The following is a 20,992-nucleotide window of genomic DNA, read 5'->3' as shown; positions in this document are numbered from 1 at the left end:
GCAAGCACAAACGGAGCTTTGTAGCATTGATTTTGATAATGCTTTGGGGAAGCTTAATGAGCTCTCTTCAACTCTCTTACACAACTTTTCTACCTGAACATTCATGAAAAAAACTGTAGTAGGTGGTTTGATAAGGAGGCGTCCCGCGGGACGGCCTGCGAAGGCTTATATATTATGCGGTACGGGTTTGGGCCGGCATTTTGAAGACCCCAGTCCGCGCGGGACAGGCCCGCTGTAACCCGCTCAACGACTAACCCGCCTTGGTACGGGACGGAACGGGATGGATAAGTAATTTATAAAAACCTTTACAAATCTTCCTTTATTGGATACTAGTGGTTGGTCCGCCCTACGGGCGGGGAAGTTTATATATGAAAATATATATTAATTTTATAAAAAAATTTGAAAGTTTACTTTAAAATAAAATAATAAATATAATATTTTAAAAAAATATCAAATTGTATTTATTAATATTTTTTTGTTTGAGTTGAAAAAACCTCTACCTTTTTTTGGTTATAGAAAAAAAATTATGAAAATGTAATGATTTATATTTCTTATTTTATTTCTATTTCACTTTGATATAGTTGAAGAAAATCTAAAGTAAGAATAACATTTAAAAAACAAATTCTAAGAGTATAATTATAATACTATTACAATTAATTATTGTCTCCCGATTATAAATTAATCCACTTCCAAGCTAAATCAATTGAAAATATAATGTAATGTAATAAAATTATAAAAAGTTATATTTTAATGTAATATATAAATAGTTTCAATAATTTCACAAATAACAATTGATCTATATTATTTAACAACAAAATGATGTTTTAAAACAAACCAAACCAGAACCAAAGTGGACCCAAAATTTATTAGTCAGTTTCTACTATTGTTGTCCAACCGGAACAAAAACATTAACAGACAAACTGAAATTCATAAATAGTCAGTTTCATTGTTCATTGTCTAAACGCAACATGAAACACTTTGGTTGCCTCTATACCATTTGGTTTTCGGTTCGATTCTGGTTTTTGTTGGTTTTCCGGTTCTAAAGATATAGGTTACCGTTCGGTTATTTATGAATTTCACTTTCGCTATTTTGGTTTTTGTTCCAGTTTGGATAACAATAGTAGAAACTGAATAATAAATTTTGGGTCCACTTTGGTTCTGGTTTGGTTTGTTTTTCGATTCTTGTTTATATACCTAGACCTAGTTGCTTTAAGCTTTTACACAAACACACAAAAGAGACTATTTGAAAATAAATATCTAGAAAGTATAACAATAATCTGTATGCAATGGGTATAAAAAAGAAATGCGGGCTTTCCTCCCTCATGAACTAACAATACTACAGTAACTTAAAGACTCTTCTTTTGGAATAGATGGATCTGGTCCCCCTCAAGTACTTCAAGCATTACCCAAAAGAGTAAACATCAGACTTCTCAGTCAATTGTTATCTTGTACTGGTCTGGATCAAGATAATGAATCTTCTATACCGTCGTACTCACACGAGTCTGGTCAAGATCTGGACGTCTTAAACAATCCAAATTCTGAAACTTTGTCCATGAAATTCTCATCGAAGAGAATGTTGTCAGACTTCATATTGCGGTGGATGATACCTCTTGCGGAATCTGTATGGATATAGTGCAGGCCTCTAGCTGCACCAAGACATATCTCAAGCTTCTGTCTCCAGCTCAACCTTGGGCGATCCAAGTCATGCACAATGGTCCTTTTATTGTTCTCACTGCAATGCCCGATTAAAGAAACCAAATGCATGTGTATGAACTGGGACAACATTTCGATCACTGTCCTGAATTTATTGATGTAAAGCTATAGCTGGTTAGTATATGTATTTGAAAAAAAACATTACCGTCTGTGGTTGAAGATTCTTACGGTCCAATCAGATTGATTGCTTCTGGTGGTAGACATTTTAATTAAAAAAGCCTACTTTCCTCGTTTGCCTTTTATCTCAAGGACCTCCTGCACTCAAAAACAGAGAACAGTTCGATTCAATTAATTTTTAACACATTGAGTCATTCGTTAATGCAAAAGTGAAACTTTTTGTGGAAGTAATTCTTGATTGTATTACTGATGAAGCGCTTAGGTGCTTAATTTCATTTCCCCACGTGCCTGATTCTCGATACCACATCATCATCCCACCTGAAAAAAAGAGGAAACTTAAAAGATTAATATGTGCCTCCAAAAATTCATATAATTCAGAGACTCATGAAGAAACAAGACTTCAAAAGATGCTAGCCTTCTTTTGACACTAAACACAGTTGGAGTGTTGTCAAGCAGTGGGTTTCCTTTGGGAAGTTCCTCTTCTTTGGCGTTTAGCTCTTCATTTGTTGCTGCTTTTCCTGGAAAAATGTAAATAATAAATATTAAGATACAACTTTCATTATGTCAATGTGTTTAGAAAAAACTAACGTAATCATTTTGTTATAATTATAATCTGAAATCATCTCACAGACAAGAACACATACCTTCCTGAGCCTCTTTATTTATTTATCTGGTTTAGTTCAGCCATAAGAGATCCAATCTCACCCTCATCATCGTCACTTTCTTTATATCTAAGAAAGACAACCAGATCGTAAGATAACTCAAAGGAAATTGCGAGTCTCAGTTGATATAAGTCATCAAAACTCTCGAAAAGGATAACACTGAAGCAATTGCATATTCCCAAACCAGGGCTCTGAGGAAAAGCATTAAATCTCAAGTAAAGAATCTTTAGAAGTCTAAAGCACAAAAGATGAACTGCAATAGGAAGGAAAGAATGGAAAATAGGTACCTATCATCCTCATCAGAATCATCTTCAGAGTCTCTTTTAGAGCTTAAAAGCAGGATATCAATGTTAGAATTTAGAAAACATATAATCAAACTACATGTATTCTGTGACATATAATCAAATAAAAAAGTGAATTTCTCTAACCTTCGAGTAATAGCTGATTCCCTCTCCTGTAGTAGCTTTCATCTAATGACAAAAAAAAAACACATTAGTGAAACGAAGGAAGAATCTTTACAAAATCATATTGAAAAAAGGCTTGAAATTTATCGTCTCATTCACCACAGTGAGATTTTTCTTTGGAAGAAAAGTTTCTCTTCTTACGCTCTTCAAGTCATCACGAAGTTTCTTCTTCTGTAGAACGTCAAGAACGGACCTCGGCGGTGTTTGAGCAACGGCCTGCTTTCAGATTTGCGAGAAGAACGTAGGAAGTCGACATAGTGGGCGGTGATGCTTGGCAGAGTATAATCTTTGAGAAATCTTAGCGGTGGAGCTGTTCATGGCATCTAACGGAGACATTTATAGTCTGAATTCGTACCAAACTCAGACATGCATCGCTTACCTTCGTCGCCAATTAGAATAAATAAATGAGGCGGAGTGAGAGGAGGGGTGTGATGGTGTTAAATGCTCATTTTAATGGTGGACTTAAAAAACGAATCCGTTACCCAGAATTTTCATCGGATTGAAGGGAAGCGAAAGGATTAGGGCGTCTCAGTCGAGAATCATAAAAACTTAGTCAAATACGGGCCCACACATCTGATACTTATAAAGACGAAATTAAAATAAAAGCCCATTCACCGAGAGACGGAAATTTTAGGAGTCGAAGGTTTAGATGCAACGTGGCACAAAACGCCCACCCCTGAAGAATGACGTGGAGTGATAAGGTGAGAGAAAACTATGTTTTATTATTATAGATAACATTTGTAGAGATACCACTAAATCACCTCTTATTGGAAAATATGGATTTCAAGATTCATCAAAAGTTATTTTGAATTGTTAAAAAATAGCATTTAGCTTCAAATTCGATAGAAAAGAATACCACCTAAAAGATGAACTTTGAAAAAAAAAAGAATAAAACTTAGGTTCATCCCGTATGATGAACCTTTAAACTCACTCCACTCTTAATCACCAATTAAAATGTCATATAGATTATTAATTAAAAAATATTAAATTAAATAAAAAATAGCTAAAAAAATAAAAATGCTAGCGAAACCCTAAACTCTAAATCTTAAATTCTAAACCCTATACCCTAAATTCTAAATCCAAATCCAAATCTCTAAATCCAAACCCTATACCCTATACCCTAAACCCTAAATCTATATCCTAAACCCAAATTATATACCTTAAACCCAAAAAATATACCATAAACTCAAGTCTTAGACCCTAAACTCAAACCGTAAACCCTATACCATAAACTCAAGTCTTAGACCCTAAACTCAAACCGTAAACCTTAACCCAAACCCTATAGCATTTAAATTTGGGGTTTTACTTTTTGTAGCTATTTTTTTATTTCATTTAATGTTTTTAAATTAATAATACATGTGTAACTTTGATTTGTTCCGAAAGGGTGATGTGAATTTAAAGGTCAACGTAACTTATGTCGTTCGTTTAGGCACAACCAGACTATCCGAACAGTACTAATCTGGCAGGATATCTGTACACATAACAGTCTCGTTATGAAGTCTTATGCGTATATATATCACACTCACAGTATTAATCAACATGATATGCATATAAACATCTGCAACTGCAAAATCAATCAAGTCAAGCGTAAGTTCAGGAAAATACTAAATTTCATAGTTCATGGAGTGGCAGTATCTATGTGTCTTTTAGTGCTAAACAAAAGAAACTTGGGGAACATCATGTACTTAGTAATCCCGTTCTCCGATTCAGTGCCTCTTAGATTTTAACTCAGCTCTGGAGAGCATGTATTGGATGGAGGTTGATGAGGACAAAATGTTTGGAGAAATAGTCATTGGTCCATCTAGGACCATCATGGTGAACGTTCTAAGAATTTTTTCTACCGTTGATGCAGTTTACAAGACAACAAAAAGGAGAAGTAGCTGGGAAAGAAAAGAAAAATGTGCTAAAAAGAACAGTGTGAAGGAACATTGAGATATGTTAAGGCCACAAGGAGTAATTGTAAATAACATGTTTTTTTGGTAGGTACAACAAGAAGTTGTATCAAGAACATGTTTGTTGATTAATTCAACAACACATTTCTTTTGTGTTTTTTGGTAGGTGCAACAAGAAGTTTCACTAACTCCCCATAATCTCCTATAAATAACCACACAAGGAGAAGAAGAAATCCATCCCAAAACAAGAAGAGAAGAAGAAGAGAAAAACCTGAGAGAGAGAGAAAAAAAAAAAACTTTTTTTTCTCACAAAAAATCTTCTTTAAGAAATTACGAGTAATTTCTGAGTGTATTTGGGATCGGGGTGTGAGTTGTGAGCTTGTAAAATTTCCTTGGTTGATAATAAAAGATCTGTAGCAGGTCCGGAGACGTAGGCAACATTGGCCGAACTCCGTTAACAATTTTGTGTGCTCTTTTTCCCGCTCCCACAAATTCTGGTTTACCGCAAAATTTGACCGCGTATTTCCTAACAACTGGTATCAGAGCCTGAGTCACAGTGATCGGTCAAATTTTTTGTGGGGTTACTATTCACGTGAACAGTACTTCGTGAATAGTGAATTTTGTCAGTAACATCGGTTTGTCGACGAAGGTGTTCTAATACACGGTGGTTCCAGAAACGATGGGAGGCGAAGACGGTTTGGCGCATAGTATCGGGAAATTTGACGGTACAGATTATGCATTTTGGAGAATGCAAATTGAAGATTATCTGTACGGAAAGAAGCTTCATCAACTGCTGAGCAAGAAGCCTGAGAAGATGGATCAGGATGAGTGGGAGCTCCTTGACAGACAAGTTCTGGGTGTTATAAGGTTAACACTGTCGAAAAACGTTGCTCACAACGTTGCGAAGGAGAAGACCACGGAAGGGCTCATGAAAGTTCTCTCTGATATGTACGAGAAACCTTCGGCAAACAATAAGGTGTTTCTTATGAAGAAACTCTTTCATTTGAAGATGGAAGAAGGTGGCCTGGTTGCCGCACATGTGAACGAGTTCAACACGATTGTCAACCAACTGTCATCAGTTGAAATCGAGTTTGAAGATGAAGTGCGAGCACTGATTTTGTTGGCATCTCTGCCAAATAGTTGGGAGCCAATGAGGGCAGCGGTTAGTAACTCTGTGGGTACTCAAAAGCTCAAATTCAATGATGTTAGAGATCGTATCCTTGCTGAGGAAGTTCGAAGGATAGACTCTGGGGAGGCATCAACGAGCTCTGCTTTCAACGTGGAAAACAGAGGGAGAAACCCAGATAGAAATAACCGAAGTAATGGCAGATCGAAGTCAAGGAATGGACGGGGTCAGTCTAAATTCCGACAGCCTGCAGAGTGCTGGAATTGTGAAAAGACAGGTCACATCAAGAAGAATTGTCGAGCACCACCGAAGGAGGAAGACAACACTAGAGGCGGAGCCAATGCAGTGACACGTGAAATCGCTGATGCATTGGTAGTGTCTGTTGATTCTCCGAGGAAAAGTGAAGCTCGTGATGCAGATGGAAATAACACCAAAGCGTCAATCTCCTATGTTGATAGCCCAGTCGATTCATGGGTTCTTGACTCAGGAGCGTCATTCCACACCACACCGCACCATAACATCATGGAAAATTATATTGCGGGAAATTACGGAAAGGTATATCTTGCTGATGGATTACCTTTGAACATAGTTGGTATTGGAGATATCAACCTGAAGATGTCAGACGGACGTGTGTGGAAGATTACGAAGGTCAGACATGTGCCAAAGTTGATGCGAAATCTGATCTCAGTAGGTCAACTTGATGATACGAGGCACGATGTTAATTTTGGTGGTGGAGCCTGGAGAGTCAGAAAAGGTTCCATGGTGGTTGCTAGAGGTCATAAAAGAGGTACTCTTTATATGACGACGAGCTATGAAGACACTGTTGCTGTTGTTGAGGATGTCAAACAGACCAAGTTGTGGCATTGTAGATTGGGGCACATGAGTGAGAGAGGGATGAAACTCATGGTAGAAAATGGCGCTCTTCCGGATCTGAAGACGGTGGATCATCAGATGTGTGAAAGTTGCATCCTTGGGAAACAGAAACGAGTTAGTTTCTCTAAAGGAGGAAGAGAGCCAAAATCTGAGAAGTTAGAGCTGGTGCACACTGACGTGTGGGGACCCGCTCCTGTTGCATCTCTGGGAGGTTCGTACTACTATGTGACCTTCATTGATGACTCCACAAGAAAGGTGTGGGTCTACTTCATGAAGAACAAATATGAAGTGTTCTCGGTTTTCAAGAGATGGAAAACCATGGTTGAGGTTGAGACGAATCTCAAGTTGAAGTGCCTAAGGTCTGATAATGGTGGTGAGTATATCAGCGGCGAGTTCACGAGATACTGCACTGATAACGGGATCAAGATGGAGAAGACTATTCCTGGAACGCCTCAACAGAATGGAATAGCAGAAAGGATGAACCAAACCTTGAACGAGCGTGCAAAGAGCATGAGATTGCACTGTGGATTACCAAAGACGTTTTGGGCAGATGCAATCAGTACTGCAGCCTACTTAATCAACAGAGGACCGTCTGTGCCGTTGGGATTTAAGATCCCTGAAGAAGTTTGGAGCGGAAAGAAAGTAAACCTTTCTTATCTAAATGTGTTTGGTTGCTTAGCTTATGTTCACATTGATGATGCTGCAAGAAGTAAACTTGACTCGAAGTCTAAAAAGTGTTACTTCATCGGTTATGGTGACACGGAGTTTGGTTACCGGTTTTGGGATGACGAAAATCGGAAGATCATCCGCAGCAAAAATGTTGTGTTCAACGAAGAAGCGTTGTACAAGGATAAGCTAAGAGAAGGCTCGGAAAAGAAAGAGCCTGGAGCTGTTGACTTAGAAGATATCCTGACACCGGAGTTGCCACAGGATACCGCAACAGCAGAAGAAGAAATCTCTCAAGACGAGAGTGATGAGGCTGAAGAAAGTGATGATTCTGAAGTGGTCCCATATACACCAGTCACGGAGTTACGACGGTCAAGCAGAATCATCAGAAAGCCAGTAAAATTCTCTCCATCGCTCAACTACATTCTGCTCACAGACAGAGGCGAGCCTGAATGTTATGAGGAAGCTATGCAAGTTGATGAGTCGATCAAGTGGGAGCTTGCAATGAACAACGAGATGGACTCGTTGTTATCCAATCACACGTGGGAGTTAGGAGATTTGCCTAAGGAGAAAAAGGCATTGCATAACAAGTGGGTCTACCGAATAAAAGAAGAACCTGGTGGGAATAAGCGCTATAAAGCGAGGCTCGTTGTGAAGGGATTCCAACAAAAAGAAGGCGTTGACTACACCGAAATCTTCTCTCCTGTAGTCAAGATGGTGACCATTAGAACGGTTCTTGGGCTGGTAGCACAAGAAGATCTGCATCTTCAATAGATGGATGTGAAGACGGCATTTCTTCACGGTGATTTGGATGAGGAAATTTATATGAAGCAACCCGAAGGCTTTGAGATCAAAGGGAAGGAAAGCCTTGTTTGCAAGCTGAAAAGGAGTTTGTACGGCTTAAAACAAGCTCCAAGACAGTGGTATAAACGGTTCGACAACTTTATTAAAGGCGTTGGTTTCTTGAGGTGTGAAGCTGACCACTGTTGTTACTTCAAGACGCTTGAAGAGTCCTACTTGATATTGCTCCTATATGTCGATGACATGCTGATAGTAGGAGCAGACTTGCACGAGATCAATAGCTTGAAGACGAAACTCTCAGAAGAGTTTGCGATGAAAGACCTTGGAGAAGCAAGACAGATTCTAGGGATGAGAATCAGTAGAAGCAAGGAAGGTCTTAAGATATGACAAGAGGAGTATGTGAAGAAAGTCCTCAAGAGGTTTAACATGGATGACGCGAAGCCAGTTAGTACTCCCCTGGCAAGTCACTTTCGGTTATCCAGAGAACAGTCTCCAAAGACGGAAGACGAGATGGCATGTATGGATAAAGTTCCATATGCCTCTGCTATAGGAAGCCTGATGTACGCGATGATATGTACAAGGCCAGACATTGCACATGCAGTGGGAGTCGTTAGCAGATTTATGAGCAATCCAGGGAAGGAACATTGGGAAGCCGTTAAGTGGATTTTCAGATATCTAAAAGGAAATCCAAGTTTATCGCTATGTTTCACGAAGTCTAAGACGGGATTGCAGGGATATGTTGATGCTGACAATGGAGGTGACATTGACAGCACGAAGAGCACAACCGGGTATGTCTACACCTTTGGCGGTACTGCAATTTGTTGGGTTTCAAAGTTGCAGAAAATTGTATCTCTATCAAGCTGTGAAGCTGAGTATGTTGCTGTAACGGAGGCAACAAAAGAGATGATATGGCTACAGTCTTTTCTAGAAGAGCTAGGCCATGACCAAGGGAAAGGTGTGTTGTACTGTGACAGTAAAAGTGCTATCGATTTGGCAAAGAATCCGGTTTACCATGCTCGGACGAAGCACATACATCGTCGATATCATTTCATCAGATCAGCGTTAGAAGATGAAATGTTGGTGCTTGAGAAGATCCCAGGAAGCAAGAATCCGGCAGACATGTTGACGAAGGTCGTGCCGTATGACAAGCTGAGGTTGTGTGCAACCTCAGTTGGCTTGTTGGAGTAACAAGCTGGGAAGCCCTGCTACATTGATCAAGGTGTGAAGACAGATTAAAATCAGTCTTCAAGTGGGAGATTGTAAAGAACATGTTTTTTTTGGTAGGTACAACAAGAAGTTGTATCAAGAACATGTTTGTTGATTAATTCAACAACACATTTCTTTTGTGTTTTTTGGTAGGTGCAACAAGAAGTTTCACCAACTCCCCATAATCTCCTATAAATAACCACACAAGGAGAAGAAGAAATCCATCCCAAAACAAGAAGAGAAGAAGAAAAGAAAAACCTGAGAGAGAGAGAGAAAAAAAAAAAACTTTTTTTTCTCACAAAAAATCTTCTTTAAAAAATTACGAGTAATTTCTGAGTGTATTTGGGATCGGGGTGTGAGTTGTGAGCTTGTAAAATTTCCTTGGTTGATAATAAAAGATCTGTAGCAGGTCCGGAGACGTAGGCAACATTGGCCGAACTCCGTTAACAATTTTGTGTGCTCTTTTTCCCGCTCCCACAAATTCTGGTTTACCGCAAAATTTGACCGCGTATTTCCTAACACTAATAGGGCTAGTAGCAGCAAAGTTCGTACTACTTCAAAATTTTATTAGTATACGGAATGCATCACTATGGAATATAAAACTTAGGATTCATGGTTTCTTAGATGACAATTACTACTCGACATCACTTATCTGGGTTTTATAAGCCTAACCTTATATATGGTGCCTATATCTGACCATTCGTTTAAGACCATAAAGTAACAACACACAACTACAAAACCGATCATGTCAAGCATAAGTTGAGGAAAATGCTAAATATCATAGTTCACGAAGTTGGAAGTTTTGAGTCTTTTAGTGCTAAACAAGATAGAAAAACTTGGAGAACATCATGTACTTAGTAACCCCACCCCCTGATTCAGTGCCTTTTAGATTTGGACTCAGCTTTGGAGAGCATGTATCCTGAGATCTTGTTCATCTCGTATAACAGCCCAGCGGAGAACAAGAAACTGCCAACCAAAACATTGAACAACACAGCAATTCCATCTTTTTTTTAGCTACAGAAAGTTATCAAATAATGTTTATTATCGATTGGAGATTGATATATATATATATTGAGCAGAACTAGACAGTCAAGGGTTACCAGGTTGTAATACAAACTCGATGCACCGTGCTAGCAGCAACAAGAGCTATGATTTCCGCAATAATCACTTACATCAAATAAACAAACAAACAAAAAAAAATCTTTAATAAACTGCAGAGCTTATACTACATAGGTCAACGGAACACAAACTTTAGGTGATAGTTTTCAATCTGATTTTTGCAAAAGTGTGTGATGACAAAACAAAAAACATAATCAATTAGGACATCTAATCTTATAACATAACTCCGCGTTCAAGATCAGATTCACATTCACCCGTTGAAAACTAAACCTTTTGGGGGGGGGGGGGGGGGGCAGGGATCATCTAAAATTTTCAAAATCTAAAGTCAACTTCTGAACTAGCAACTGATTCAGGGCAGAGGGATAAAAGCAAAGATAGTCACATTCTCATTGTGAATGTATGTCAGAGAGAAACATACCTGCACCCCAGCTACTCTTCCCACCAGAAGACTCCTGGAGATTTCCTATGAACTGCAACAGTAAATGATCAGCCACCACCAAATGTATAGGAATTTGATAAAACCAGAAAACACACACAAAACCACTTGATTAAGGACCAAAGATGTCAGATTTAGAAGAATTAAAAGTGTCGCATAATATTAAGGACCAAAAGATGTAAAATTTGTGAACCGGATCAAAGACTACCCAGAGAATTATTCTAAGTCAACGTACAGTGAGAGAGAAGAGAAAGAGGAGGGAGCTAGTGAAGCCTCCAAGGATCGTGAACAGCTCAGAAGACGCTAGTTTGCCTCGGTACACTTGTTGGAGCGAGAGCACCACTGTGAACAGAAGAACAGAGACAAGCATGGATGTTCCAACTCCCGCCATTGATTCTCCTATCCGGAAAAAAAAAAATGAAAGATCAAATCGAGAGACGAGAGAGCAAAATCGCATACGAAAATCAAACATGAAATCTTTAAAGCAAACAGCTCATTATGATCAGAGAATGTGATTGATTACCTTGAAAAACCTTATCAGATCGAGAAAAGCCCCTTCTTCTCGTCACTTCCTCAGCTCCACGGAAAACAAAAAAAAGAAGAAGACGACCGAGAGGAAAAAAAGGATTAAAAAATGGGGATTTAAGGGTTAAGATGATAATTTATAAAGTTGAGTGACGTATTGCGAGAAACAAGAATTATCAGGGGCTTAAATATCAAACTTTTAAGCAAAGATTATTTAAAATAGGGGGCTAACCAGCAATTTAGCGCCACCATATCGGCTGAAACATATATTCCGGCAGTGTTTTTCAAACTTGTTCTGATTTTCGATTCTTACAGCAAGAAAGTTACTGTAACGAAGCAATACTTGTGTGTGAATATGAGCACTGTTTTGAATCTTGTGAACCTTCCTAATACATGCCATCCAGCTCCCTGCTCACTGTCTCGAAGTAATACGCTCCCATGGACAAAGCCATTTTTATCTGGTGTTTTTCTCGCTCGGCCCGTCACGCAGATTCAGAGGTGTGACGTTGTTCAGAGAAGCCGTGTCTCTGCTTCCCTATTGGTAAGGGCATGCGTTAAAATCTGACACTACCACTTGCACACCATCTGTTCGATCATTTGTCTCTTTTGTTTCTCTTAGTGGTTTTCTGTTGTCTCTTTCTTCTTAATGAGGTTTCTGCTGATTTCTAGTTTTTTTTTTTTAATAATTCGTGGGATTGGTTTACGTATCTTAGGGGAATTTGGGTCGTCTGAAGAGGAATTTACAAGATGTTACGAGCATGAACTATTGGGTTGTGCGGGACTACTACCGTCTTGTGCAATCTGTTAACTCCGTCGAACGACATATTCAAAGCCTTTCGGATGAACAGGTTCAACTTAGTGTTCACTGCTTGAAATTTTTGTTTTTCAATTGATATGATTCATTAATGTATTATTTGGTTTTTGTTTATTGACCTCTGTAGCTGAAAGCCAAAACTTTAGAATTTCGGGAAAGGTTAGCACGTGGGGAGTCCCTAGCTGATTTGCAAGCTGGTTCGTTCAAAACCTTGGATTTTACTCTCTTTTTTTTTTCTCAAAAGAATGATACTTTGCAAATGCTTTCTCACCTTTTTGGTATGTTTTCCTCTGTTCTAGAGGCCTTTGCTGTCGTTCGTGAAGCTGCAAAGAGAACAATTGGGATGCGTCATTTTGATGTGCAGGTCTGTCTATGTCTATACTCAAACTCTAATCCATATTGGTGGTGCGTTTTTATCATCTAAAAGAGAGATTCTTAGGTGTATACTTATGGATTTTTTTTGGTTGCATCAGATAATTGGTGGAGGAGTGCTTCATGATGGATCCATTGCAGAGATGAAGACAGGTGAAGGGAAAACACTAGTCTCTACCTTAGCTGCATATCTTAATGCATTAACTGGCGAGGGCGTTCATGGTATGTTGTCTGCTTTCCTCTCCCAAACTTGATAATTGCTGATACTTTGAGAAAATCCCCTAGTTTCCTCAATATTCACGCACTACTAATAAACAAACTTAAGACATGGCCAAACCTGTTGGTATATATTTTCTGGTGGCAGTGGTTACTGTGAATGATTACCTGGCCCAGCGTGATGCAGAATGGATGGGTCGTGTTCACCGCTTCTTAGGCCTTTCAGTTGGTCTCATTCAGGTAGGTTTCACAGGTTCTCTTTGCACACTACCTTCTGTATATCAAAGCAGAAAAATAATGGTGATTCGTGTTGTACAATTAGAGAGGAATGAAAGCTGAAGAGAGGAAATTCAACTATGGCTGTGATATAACATACACCAATAACTCGGCGAGTATTTCGTTCATATCCATTCTTCTACATGGGTCATACTTTTATGGTTTTTCCTCTCATCTCTTTCTGCTAACACTTGTGCATATCTCAGGAGCTCGGATTTGATTATCTGCGTGATAACCTTACTTCAAACAGTGAACAACTTGTGATGAGATGGTACATCCTATACATCTTTTTTACTCTTTGATTTTGTTCAGTAGTGACAGTTTATGATCTACAGGCCAAAACCATTTCACTTTGCAATAGTTGACGAAGTGGATTCAGTCCTTATTGATGAAGGCAGAAATCCTTTGCTTATAAGTGGTGAGGTAATACAGTTCAGTTTGATAAGCTTAAAAGTTTTATTCTTGGGAGATTAGACATTTGGTTTATAGTCTGGATCTAGTTAAGAACTGCGGATGCGATAGTCAACGAAAAGCAATATCATTGGTACAAAAAAAAGTATATATCATTGGTACATAATTGTAATGATTGATGGAGTCCTTTATGTTGTGCTTGTATCACAGGCTAATGAAAATGCCGCACGATATCCAGTTGCTGCTAAAGTGGCTGAACTTCTCGTAAAAGATAGTGTGAGTTTTACCTTCTTCTCTTTTCTGTTATTTTATTGTGACCCTTTTTCAGGAACTGGTTTTCTAAAATGATATTCGAAATTCTTGGTAATAGCATTATAAAGTTGAATTGAAAGAGAATTCAGTGGAACTCACGGAAGAAGGTATATCTCTTGCTGAAATGGCTCTTGAGACGGGTGATTTATGGGATGAAAACGATCCATGGGCCAGGTATCTACTTGTTACTACCACTGATATTATTTAACGTAAGATTTTGGCGGTTGGCAGTTAGTAGTAAGACATGGGGAATTTCTTAATTTGGTGGTCATGGTTACAAATTTTTGAATATTGGCATTTATCAGTTTCTGGTGGAGATATAAGGTGAAATGCTATATAGGCTGTTGCTAGTAGAAGGCTTTTGGTTGAACAAAGTATATTGGCAGTGGTAGTATTTTATTTTCCATATATAATAATGAGTAAAGAGATTCTTTTAGTAAGAACATTTCAGTTAGAAACAGGTTCTTGATCTTACTTCATATTTGCAACCCTGTCTTGTATATTTTATTTTTCTGCTTCGATCTTTCTTTCTCAGTTTTAGTTCCAAGTTGCTGTGCAGTTATTTGTAATAGCTGTTTATTGGATTTTTTTTGGTATTAATGCAGGTTTGTTATGAATGCTTTAAAAGCTAAAGAATTTTACAAGCGTGATGTCCAATATATTGTGCGAAATGGGAAAGCACTTATAATTAATGAGGTATATGTAGTTCTGACTTCAGTTGTACTCATTGTTTCATTTCCTAAACTGACGTGAGATGGCTATTAACTATAGTGTTAAGACATTTTGAGAGTTAAGGATTTCAAATATTTTCAGTTGACTGGAAGAGTTGAAGAGAAAAGGAGATGGTCGGAAGGAGTCCACCAAGCTGTGGAGGCTAAAGAAGGTCTCGAAATTCAGGTCTGTCACACCACACAGCCTCACAAGTCGTGGTTAAAGCTATGCCTCAAAACCTTCATGCTCATGAAACCAAAATCTGTGATGTAGGCTGATTCAATTGTTGTGGCCCAAATAACCTATCAGTCGCTCTTTAAACTATATCCAAAGCTCTCGGGGATGACTGGGACAGCAAAAACAGAGGTATGTACATAGAGGTTTACTTCAATCCACTTCCTTAATATGTATTAAAGATATCATTTACTTGACTAGACGAGACAGTTTGACACTTGTTTCTTCAACTTCTTGCAGGAGAAAGAGTTTTTGAAAATGTTCCAGATACCTGTTATTGAAGTTCCTACAAATTTGTCAAATATTCGGATCGATCTACCTATTCAAGCTTTTGCAGTAAGCATCATAAAAACTCACATTTGCGTTTGCATAGTTCATCTCATTTCCAAAATGTAAACTAATTTTTGCTCCTCGTTCATCCCTTTGTTTTGATGTATTATATTAGACTGCTCGAGGTAAATGGGAATATGTTCGTCGAGAAGTTGAAGATATGTTTGGACAAGGTCGACCTGTTTTAGTAGGAACAACAAGGTAAGCACCATGTGATTAAACCACTTAACCAACCTTTGACACATAGATTTGGCCAATTTTTTAAGATTTTAAAAAATACCGCATGTGGTGTATGTTAAGAGTATACATTGATGATAGGGACAATTATTTCTTTTCGAAAACACATTTATGCGTTTCCACTATTAACAATTTAGCTTCATTTTGCAGTGTAGAGAATTCTGAATATTTATCAGCATTGCTGAAAGAATGGGGTATTCCTCACAATGTCCTGAATGCGCGACCCAAGGTGGATCTGAAACTTATCCCTCTGCATAGTAAAACTAACATAGCATTCAAATGATATAAGCCAGTTCTAATACTCTGTGTTTTACTTCATTCAGTATGCTGCCAGGGAAGCTGACTTTATAGCCCAAGCAGGAAGAAAATATGCCATCACCATTTCTACGAATATGGCTGGCAGAGGCACTGACATTATTCTAGGAGGAAATCCAAAGGTATTTTGGATAACATCCTTAACTTTCCAGATGTTTGTCTGATCTGCCGTTGATTGTGTGTCTCCTTGGTGATCTAACTTCTGAGGACATCTAGTTTTGTATTGATTTTGCCAATAACACCCGTTATGTTCTTGTGGCTGTAATCTTGCAGATGCTTGCAAGGGAAATCATAGAGAATAGCGTCCTTTCATATTTAACAAGTGAAGTTTTGGCAGATGATATTGACGATAATGAATTATCACAGAAGGTATTTGTTGAACCCATATTATGAGCTCTTTACGTAGGTATACTTAAAGATAAAGGCCAGATAATTTGTAGATACTTCTATCCCATTGTTGAATAATTGAACTTTCCTGTAAATGATGTCAGGTGTTGTCAAAAATAAAAGTGGGACCATCGTCATTAGCTTTACTAGCCAGAGCTTCTCTTATGGGTTTGTCTCTGAACTTCCAACTCTCATTTCTTAACACATTCTCTATGGATCATGTTTGATGTTTAGTTTAGTTTACTATTGTAATCTTCTTTCAATTCAATTGACACAGCAAAATACGTTGGCAAAAGTGAAAGTAAAAGCTGGAGCAGGAAAAAAGCAAAGTCAGTGGTCACAGAATCTTTGGAGAAAAGCCAGACCATGGATCCTATGGAACTTCAGAATCTTGTCAACGAGCAGTCAGAAATGTACCCTTTAGGCCCTGCTATCGCTCTAGCTTATCTATCCGTCTTAAAGGACTGTGAGGCCCATTGTCTGTATGAAGGGTCTGAAGTGAAGAGGCTTGGAGGTCTTCATGTGATCGGGACATCTTTGCATGAGTCTCGGAGGATTGATAATCAGGTAAGGAACTGGTTTTGCATCTCTGCCTGAATGCTACCTTTTTGAAATGTGCTAATCTATTAGTATTTTAGGAACCCAAGAAGACTTTTTCCCCAAACCTATTATTTTGACTTGCAAATGTTTTAAAAGTATGTTTCTATGGCTACTATCTAGAATGGTAGTATCATGAACACAGTGAACTACATAATCATTCATTCTCCTTTTCCTGAGGGGATATGCCAATTTGTTCTTCCGGATTATTTATACTAAATAATTAATTTATCGATGTGGAGATGGTAGAACCTTGAAATCAACACCACATGCAAGTTGATCTGTTTGTGGCTAATCTTCCAAGTTTGTGCGTCCATATTATTTCTTACAGCTTCGTGGCAGAGCTGGAAGGCAAGGGGATCCTGGATCCACGCGTTTTATGGTTAGGTAATCACATGAACTTTGAACCAATCCGAAAATGTTTGGGAACAATATCAGTCTTTCCTCTTCTTACTGTAACATGATTATATTACTGTTGGTTGTACAGCTTGCAAGATGAGATGTTTCAGAAGTTCAATTTTGATACTGAGTGGGCAGTGAGACTTATATCAAAGATTACAAACGATGAAGATTTACCAATTGAAGGTGACACAATAGTAAAACAGGTTGGTAGCTTGTTTATCTATTTTCTCTGTGGTTTCACCAATTGCGAATTTCCTTGCAAAATTGGTCTATTTCTGCTAATCTGGCTCATCTCATTGGCAATGTAGCTTCTAGCTCTCCAGATAAATGCAGAGAAATACTTCTTTGGTATAAGAAAAAGCCTGGTCGAGTTTGACGAAGTGCTAGAGGTACCATCTTTGCCGACTACTGTTACTGTATCTGCATCTCGAATTCTTGACCATTTATAGATATACATCCTTTACCATGATTATAAGTCTAAAAGACTACAACTGTTTTCCCAGAAGATGCTATCGCGTGACCAACGTCAATTTATAATATTTGTAGCTCATATTACATGTATGGCAACTTTTGAGGATACACCGTTAATCTGAATCAACCATTTTCCTTTGTTCTTTTTCTTCTTCTTCAGGTTCAAAGGAAGCATGTCTATGACCTAAGGCAACTGCTTTTGACGGGTGATAACGAAAGTTGCTCCCAGCATATTTACCAGTAAGTGCTACACTTGATATGGACATTTAACTCTTAGCATGTGTTTCATGAGCATTGTTTTTTCTCAGGTACATGCAAGCTGTTGTAGATGAAATTGTCGTTGGAAATTCTGATCCACATAAGGTAAATAAAACTGTTGTCTAGTAAAATCTTTCCAGATAAGGGTCATCACTTTGCTCGTTTCTCTAAAAGAAATCATGCATAGTCGGTTTTAGCTGTTATGTTCGTTTCCTAATATCTTATTTCTTGTGGTAGCATCCACGAAATTGGAACTTGGCCAAGTTATTGAAGGAGTTTATGGCTATTTCAGGGAACCTACTGGATGGTAAGCTTGTTTCTTTGTTTTTCATTTTTAGAAATAGCAATGTCTTGCTTCCTGAGAACAAACGATCACTCGTCTCGCATGAAAACTAACAACAAGCACTATCAGATTCATTTTCTGGGATCACAGAAGGAACCATGTTACAAGCCCTTGAAAACCTGCATGAGACAAGTTCGATAGATATGGATAACTTCCACCTTCCGCACCTTCCAAAACCTCCAAACGCTTTCAGGGGAATACGCAGAAAAAATGCTTCCCTAAGACGGTGGCTCGATATTTGCTCCGATGATTTGACAGGGTAAGTGCTAAACAGCTAAAGCTAGTAGAGTCTTAATATTTGTTGACATGCGTCTCATTGAGAAAGAAAGACTCTGAGTTTTGCTTATATATTCTGTAGGAGTGGGAGGTACAGAACATCAATCAATCTTCTCCGGAAGTTCCTCGGTGATTATCTGATTGCTTCCTACTTGAGTGCTGTTCAAGAATCTGGCTTTGATGATGGTTACGTAAAAGAAATAGAGGTACATGTTTGTTCTTGCATCTCTAAGTGTAAGTTTCACGGCAACGCCTGATCGATTTTGCTTTGCTGAAAACAGAGAGCGGTTCTCTTAAAGACGTTGGATTGCTTCTGGAGAGATCATCTTGTGAACATGAATAAACTAAGCTCAGCGGTATCGACTGTGAATCCTCATATGTTTTCTTTTTCTTTTTGCTTTCTGCCTGTCTGATACTTATGTGTTAAACCTTAATGTGAACAGGTGAATGTCAGAAGTTTTGCGCATAGAAACCCTCTGGAAGAATATAAAATCGATGGATGTCGCTTTTTCATCTCAATGCTGAGTGCAACCAGAAGGCTAACTATAGAATCAATCTTGCAGTACTGGTCAACCCCAATGGAATCCCAAGAACTATTTGTATTATAAGCTTCGATCGATTCATGTTAAGTGGTGTAAGTGTTGTTGAGTCAGAAATAACCAGAGCAGAAAGTAAATGACACACTTTGTTAATAGAGTTCGTTTCCTACTTTTTCGGGACCTCGTCCAGATTTCATTGACTTAGAACAAAAAGTAATCTATAATTGATATATGGTACAACACACACTAGTGTTTACCACTTTTGTCTAAGTAAGCTATCTACAAAGATTATGAATCAAGTACGCATGCATAGATCTCATCCGGTTCACCGGAGTTCACTATCTTCTACATCTGCAATCTTTACAGATCTCTTCAATGAAAGTACGTCACCATGTATTTCACTAAGTACGTCACCGAGTACGTCAACACCTAACGCACACCAAGCATACCAATGAGCATGTCAACACCAACACACATCTTAATCACCACAATACACCAGACAACTCCACCACACGTAACGTCAACACCAAGTACAACGGAACACTCCGTCAGACACTACATCAACATCAACGTTACCAAACTAAGTCCACATCATACTCCATCACGAACTGCTTTAGAATATACTTTGACACCAAGCAATACAATCAACAAATAAAACTTCTCTCTCGATCTTCTCTTCTCATAAGGCACGTCCCTCCTTATATAATAAATCTTAAACTTGCTCTCCAAGTTCACTAAATGCACTTTAATGAATTTCAATTTCCTAATAAGCAAAATTTCCTATTCTTCTTCAAGTAACACTTCCTCTCCAAGTAAAACCTTAGCTTAATGGAAAACGTTTTTTGTCTTCAACAAGATATTCTATTTTTCCAAGCTCCACTTACACACGCAATCCATGTAAGGAAACTTCCTTGTAAGCATCTTCACAACTTACCGTCTTGACACACGTTTTGAAATACATCACGAACTACATCAGAATACCTTGGGAAATCACATCTTCAAGTGGGACCACACACCACATTCTCTGCTAACCATATATATATATATATAATTGAATGCTAGAAAATAAGGCATTGTAATGTTCAAGTTTGATTACATTGTTAAGCTTTTGAATTAAAAAGACGTTGATAACCAACGAAAAAAGAAATTCGTGGGTGAAATCGAAGAAGAAATATAGATTGAAGAAGATTAAGAGATGGGAAATCCAAAAATAAAGAAGAGTATATTGACAAGGAAAAGAACAAATATGTGGATTGATGAAGAATGAAAAACAAACCAAAAAGATGAAGAAAGAAGAGAACTAAAATAAATAAATAAAAGAGCTCTAAAATAGATTTAGTTAAACTGAGAATTGCAATATCTATAAATTAATTAGATTTGGTTTGGTTTAATTAACTTTTATATCGATTTTAACTAAATAAAATAAAATAAAGAGGAGCATATGAACACTTTCTGTACAGCTGAGAGTTTATAAACAATTAATTTTAATAGTTGATTGAATCAATTGTTGAAACGCTTATGCTCCCAAACAATATTCTAATATACTTTTTTTCTAAAATTCATTTTATTCTTACTTATCTTTAATTTCAAACTGATGTAAAACCTCAATTTAAACAAATTTATCTATTTATGAAGTGTGACATTATTGTTTTGAACCTAATATTTACAGCTTATTTATTCTTCAATCTCTTATTCTTTAGGTTTGTCATTCTTTATTTCTTTCCAGATCTTCTTATTTTTCTCCAATTTCATCATCCTCTTTTGATTGTTTGCTCCTTTATATCGACGTGTTTCTTCTCAATCGATTTGTTCGTTTTTCTCATCTTTTTTCTTTAAAGTTTTTCTTTCTTCAGTCTTGTTTTTCATTTTTCGAATTTCTTAGATTTTTTAT

The 20,992-nt window shown here is 37.8% G+C and overlaps 2 protein-coding genes and 1 long non-coding RNA gene across 3 annotated transcripts; 1 reads left to right on the top strand and 2 right to left on the bottom strand.

Moving 5' to 3' along the window:
* Window positions 1–1,224: 1,224 nt before the first annotated feature.
* On the bottom strand, window positions 1,225–4,700 carry LOC106449892. Its single transcript, XR_002662924.2, has 3 exons — window positions 2,780–4,700; window positions 2,475–2,561; window positions 1,225–2,348 (listed from the first exon to the last, which is right to left on the bottom strand). It is a non-coding gene; the product is annotated as an uncharacterized LOC106449892 (long non-coding RNA).
* Window positions 4,701–10,252: 5,552 nt separating this feature from the next.
* On the bottom strand, window positions 10,253–11,814 carry LOC106446600 (keratinocyte-associated protein 2). The gene is made up of 5 exons (XM_013888374.3): window positions 11,599–11,814; window positions 11,311–11,474; window positions 11,058–11,109; window positions 10,621–10,687; window positions 10,253–10,486 (listed from the first exon to the last, which is right to left on the bottom strand). Exons 2-5 carry the CDS (start codon window positions 11,464–11,466, stop codon window positions 10,396–10,398), a joined length of 366 nt encoding a protein of 121 aa, XP_013743828.1. The 5' UTR covers window positions 11,467–11,474; window positions 11,599–11,814; the 3' UTR covers window positions 10,253–10,395.
* A 22-nt stretch (window positions 11,815–11,836) lies between these two features.
* On the top strand, window positions 11,837–19,273 carry LOC106448584 (protein translocase subunit SECA2, chloroplastic). Its single transcript, XM_048766501.1, has 31 exons — window positions 11,837–12,141; window positions 12,314–12,448; window positions 12,542–12,611; window positions 12,714–12,778; window positions 12,888–13,008; window positions 13,151–13,242; window positions 13,325–13,390; window positions 13,485–13,549; window positions 13,614–13,701; window positions 13,900–13,965; window positions 14,060–14,175; window positions 14,607–14,697; window positions 14,815–14,898; window positions 14,986–15,078; window positions 15,187–15,282; window positions 15,392–15,477; window positions 15,664–15,742; window positions 15,837–15,950; window positions 16,102–16,197; window positions 16,320–16,383; window positions 16,493–16,782; window positions 17,144–17,199; window positions 17,300–17,417; window positions 17,523–17,603; window positions 17,846–17,925; window positions 17,994–18,048; window positions 18,181–18,250; window positions 18,356–18,545; window positions 18,645–18,768; window positions 18,844–18,918; window positions 19,006–19,273. Exons 1-31 carry the CDS (start codon window positions 11,956–11,958, stop codon window positions 19,168–19,170), a joined length of 3,177 nt encoding a protein of 1,058 aa, XP_048622458.1. The 5' UTR covers window positions 11,837–11,955; the 3' UTR covers window positions 19,171–19,273.
* Window positions 19,274–20,992: the final 1,719 nt, after the last annotated feature.

This window comes from Brassica napus, chromosome C8 (assembly GCF_020379485.1).
Source record: "Brassica napus cultivar Da-Ae chromosome C8, Da-Ae, whole genome shotgun sequence".
NCBI lineage: Eukaryota > Viridiplantae > Streptophyta > Magnoliopsida > Brassicales > Brassicaceae > Brassica > Brassica napus.
This window is presented reverse-complemented; position numbering and strand designations above follow the sequence as displayed.

Coding starts and splice junctions, on each gene's coding strand:
- LOC106446600 (XM_013888374.3), bottom strand. CDS start 11,466: ATGGCGGGAGTTGGAACATCCATGCTTGTCTCTGTTCTTCTGTTCACA. Junction 11,110..11,310: donor TCTTTCTCTTCTCTCTCACT/GTACGTTGACTT, acceptor TTACTGTTGCAG/TTCATAGGAAATCTCCAGGA. Junction 10,688..11,057: donor GAAGAGTAGCTGGGGTGCAG/GTATGTTTCTCT, acceptor ATTTGATGTAAG/TGATTATTGCGGAAATCATA.
- LOC106448584 (XM_048766501.1), top strand. CDS start 11,956: ATGAGCACTGTTTTGAATCTTGTGAACCTTCCTAATACATGCCATCCA. Junction 12,142..12,313: donor GTGTCTCTGCTTCCCTATTG/GTAAGGGCATGC, acceptor TACGTATCTTAG/GGGAATTTGGGTCGTCTGAA. Junction 17,418..17,522: donor GTGACACAATAGTAAAACAG/GTTGGTAGCTTG, acceptor TTGGCAATGTAG/CTTCTAGCTCTCCAGATAAA.